Source organism: Cebus imitator, unplaced genomic scaffold (assembly GCF_001604975.1).
Source record: "Cebus imitator isolate Cc_AM_T3 unplaced genomic scaffold, Cebus_imitator-1.0 Scaffold0, whole genome shotgun sequence".
Classification (NCBI taxonomy): domain Eukaryota; kingdom Metazoa; phylum Chordata; class Mammalia; order Primates; family Cebidae; genus Cebus; species Cebus imitator.
Window position 1 is genome coordinate 10,379,168 of NW_016107315.1, and position 4,153 is coordinate 10,383,320.

The window sequence follows — 4,153 nt, forward strand, 5'->3', positions numbered from 1 at the left end:
AAAAAAAAAGCATCAAAGAAAGAAAGGAAAAACTGGAAGCAGTCCATGAAAGGACACTAAAGAATACTCAGCAAGGGCCATGAAGAGCAGGAACAAAAACAATGTGCAAAATAGAGTTTAAAAGAATTTGATAGAATAAGTTATCATTTTAAATGTGGAGGTCACAGTAGGACTCATTGAGAAAATAATGTTTTGAGCAAAGTCTTAGGGAAATGAAGGAGTTACTTGTACTCTGGGGAAGAGTGTTCCAGGCAGAGGTAACAACCAGTGCCAAGGCTCCAAAGCAGAGGTACCTGGGTGCATTTGAGGAGCCGCAGTGTTACTTGGGGCATAGGAGGTTATCTCATTGTGAAGTCTGTACCTTAACATTCTAAACTCCCCTTCCTGGTTTCATGTTGTTGTTTTTTTTTCTCTGAATTTAACTTTATCATAATCTTGGCTTTATTGGTGTTTATATTTGCCTGGTGTGTCTTTGCCCATCTTTTAAAACTTTTTGAATCAATTCATTTTAGGCGTGTCTCTTACATAGTGTACGGAGCTGAGTTTTAATTCATCCAGTTTCAATATCTTTGTTTATTCACAAATGATTTTAGTACATTTATAATAATTGATAGGACAAATATGTTCATCCTAGTGCTGTCATTTTATTTTCTTAGTTCTTATCTTACTTGACCTGGCATCAACATATGGCACAACTCCTCATTAATTCAGATTCTTCGCTTGCTTCTGAGACACTGCTCTTCCCCTTTTTCTGGGTTCACCTCCCATCTCATTGGCCAGTCTTTCCCAAGTTCCTTTGCAATTTTCTTCTCTTCTCCCAACTTCTTACTACTGGAGTTAATGACTGAGGCTCATCTCTTGGTCCTCTTCCCTTCTCTAACTGCACTCACAACTTTGGTGAGCTCAACCAGTCTCATAGCATTAAATATCATCTTTGTGTTGATAACTTGCAAATTCTTACCTCTAGTCAACCTTTCTCCTGAATGTCAGAGGCCTATTTACTGATTCAGATTTCCAAGAGGCATCTCAAAACCCCAAGTATCCATCACAGGGCTCCTGAATTTCTCCCAAATCTGCTTTTCCTATAGTTTTACCTACCTCAGTTATCAGTTGACTCTCCTTTCTCTCATACTTACATCTCATATGTCATCAATTTCTGAAAATTCTACCTTCAAAATATTTCTAAAATCTAACTGCTTCTCATCACTTCTGCTGCTACCACCCTGGTACAATCAATCCATCTCTTGTCTCAAAGGTTCTAATAGCCAGCCTCCATCCTTGTGTCTCTGCTGTGTATTTCAACACAGAACCCTGAGTAATTCTGTTAAGATCTAGGTCTGAATAATGTTGCTCATCTGCTCAGAATTCCCCAGTGACTCCCCATTTCTTTCAGAATAAAGGCTAAATAAGGAAACCTATTAACAAAACTCACAATCACTAAGAAAAAATATAACATGACTGTCTCCACTGATGATGAAAAGGCATATAATAAAATTCAGCATTCATCCTTAATAGGTAAAGAATTTCAATGAAATAAGAATTGATAAATTCTTAACGATAAAATGTTTATCTCAAATCCAAAGTCAATCTCCTCCTTGCTGAGTAAACACCAAAAACATTTTCTTAATACCAGAAATAAGAAAGGAGGAAAAATAATTATTATGTTCAGATTCTATGACTGTAAACTTGGAAATCCTAAAGAACCAACTACTATTAGATGAATTCTGGTCCCTTGCTGCGGGGTCCTCACTCACGGCCAGGTCGCAGCCGTTGTACTGGAAGAAAGTCGAGTCTGCAGCAGACAGGAAGTGCCATAATGCTCCAGTATTATGAGGACAAGCTGGAGGGCGGTGCGTATGCATACCCAAAGGAGGACCTGGGCATGTGTCTGCTGCTGTCGGAATGTGTGGTCCAGGAAGGAAAATCCCCTCGGCAGTGTTTGAAGGAAGGATACTGCAAAGCTTTGAAATACTCATTTTTTGAGTGTAAAAGATCAATGTTGGATACCAGGGTAAGATTCAGAGGAAGAAAAGGATATTCACACATCATGTTGAAGCCAAGATGAAAAACAACAAAGAATTTTCTCTGGTCATTAACACAAAGAAGCCAAAACAAGAAACATACTTTTTACTACATCTGTTTGGTTGGACTAGTTTTCCCCTCCATGGCACACTGAAAAAAATGGACGAGTTCTGTTTTTGAATATGTATAAAGTAAATGATTCTATTGATCCAAGTTATTTTTAGAAGAAAAACCTAATTGAACAGTTATGGGTTGGAAGCATAATAAATGTGTTTTGAGAATTGTTCTAAAGCACAGAGAATGGAAAGATTGTTATTTGCAAAATTAACTCTTCAATTGAATTACACAATTTTTACAGGCAACTCATGTGACTGACAGAGTTGATAACATAATCCAGAAGATGACTATTGGGAAAGTTTAGGATAAAACTTTTTCTTTTATTCAGTCTTTCCTGTCTAAAATAAATTTGTTTGATTCCTTAGAGAAGAAAAAAAAATAACTACTATAAACTGTGAGATTTTATTCTGAGTATATTAATACACAGAAATTAATGATATATATATATATATATACATGCAACAACTAATCAGAAGATATAATGGAAGAAACAGTTTCTTTAGCAGTGAGAAAGATAAATTACCTAGAAATAAACTCTATAAGAAACGAGCAAGATTTATATAAAGATGTATAGGGGTTGGAGTCCTAAAAACAATATCAGCCTCTCTAGTTAGATGTACTCTTTTGGTATCAAGCAGGTGGAGGTTAGGAAACCATCCTCATGTGGCTCTGGACGCCTTCCCCTGAATAGGAAGGTTGTGGCTTCTTTGTCACAAGTTTCAGACCTTATTCTTCAGCTTCCTGGGTGATAAGAAGCAGTAGTGACTCTGGCAGCTTCTTGATCAAACTCAGAAATCCCCAGATCACAGATTAAGGTGTCCACATACAGACCATGGCTGTGGTTCCAGGCCTAGCCTGGCTCCAGTGGCCTCAGACCCAGCAGCTCCCTTGGTAGACCAGCCCAGTAGAGTTGTTCACTCCAAGATGTCCAGCCCAGAGCTGCTACTTCAGGCCTTCCACAGAATTTGTAAGAACTTAGTTCTCTGTATTAAATATCTTCCTGTGTAAAATACACAGAGTGATTTCTGTTTTCTGCACTGAAATTTGACTGACAAGTTGGTATTGGAAGTGGTTGTAGAAATCAGACCCTGAAACTGGGAATCTGGGACTGGCTGGTTTTGAAGACCATGGTGGATGGTGGCCTTGTCACTTAGTGGAAAATGGGATGCTGTGAATCTAGGCGCAAAGAATAAAAATTATGTACATTATCACCTTGGATGAACAGTGAAATTATGTGGTCACCTTGGATGAACAGTTTACTGACAACGAGTCTTCAGTGGCTGCTACTTAGATGGTTATGAAGGGAATGAGAGATACAGGAACAGCTAGGTGGGTGGGTGAGTTGACTTTTCTGATTGTATTGTAGAGTTTAAAGAAAGAGAATGAAGTACTATGAAGATTCAAAAATTAAAATCTTATGAGTCTTGCATATAGATAAACCAATGGATTAATGGTATAGAATAGAAAGTTCATAAATAGGAAATTTAGTATATGATAGTCATGACATTTAAAACCAGTAGAGGAAAGATGGATTATTAATGAAATGGGGTTGGAAAAATGTATAGCTATACAAAATTGGATCCACTCCACTTACCTCACATGAAAACAAATTCTTGATTGGTCAGATTTTTAAAGTAAAGAACATAACATCATGAGATGTAAAAAATAAACCCTGGAAGGATCTAAAAAATAATTGAGGCCAGGCATGATGGCTCATACCTATAATCCTAGCACTTTGGGAGGCCGAGGCAGGTGGATTACTTGGGGTCAGGAGTTTGAGACCAACCTGACCAACATGGTGAAAACCCATCTCTATTAAAGATACAAAAATTAGGCCGGGCGCGGTGGCTCAAGCCTGTAATCCCAGCACTTTGGGAGGCCGAGGCGGGTGGATCACGAGGTCAGGAGATCGAGACCATCCCGGTCAACATGGTGAAACCCCGTCTCTACTAAAAATACAAAAAAATTAGCTGGGCATGGTGGCGCGTGCCTGTAATCCCAGCTACTCAGGAGG

At 38.5% G+C, this 4,153-nt stretch overlaps 1 protein-coding gene across 1 annotated transcript; it reads left to right on the top strand.

Annotated features, from left to right (window-relative positions):
• Window positions 1–703: 703 nt before the first annotated feature.
• LOC108299877 (cytochrome c oxidase assembly factor 5) lies at window positions 704–2,316 on the top strand. Its single transcript, XM_037733291.1, has one exon. The coding sequence runs from the start codon at window positions 1,718–1,720 to the stop codon at window positions 2,063–2,065; it is 348 nt and encodes a 115-aa protein (XP_037589219.1). The 5' UTR covers window positions 704–1,717; the 3' UTR covers window positions 2,066–2,316.
• The last annotated feature ends 1,837 nt before the right edge of the window (window positions 2,317–4,153 follow it).

Bases quoted from the DNA above. Each gene is read 5' to 3' on its own strand.
- LOC108299877 (XM_037733291.1), top strand. From the start codon at position 1,718: ATGAATTCTGGTCCCTTGCTGCGGGGTCCTCACTCACGGCCAGGTCGC.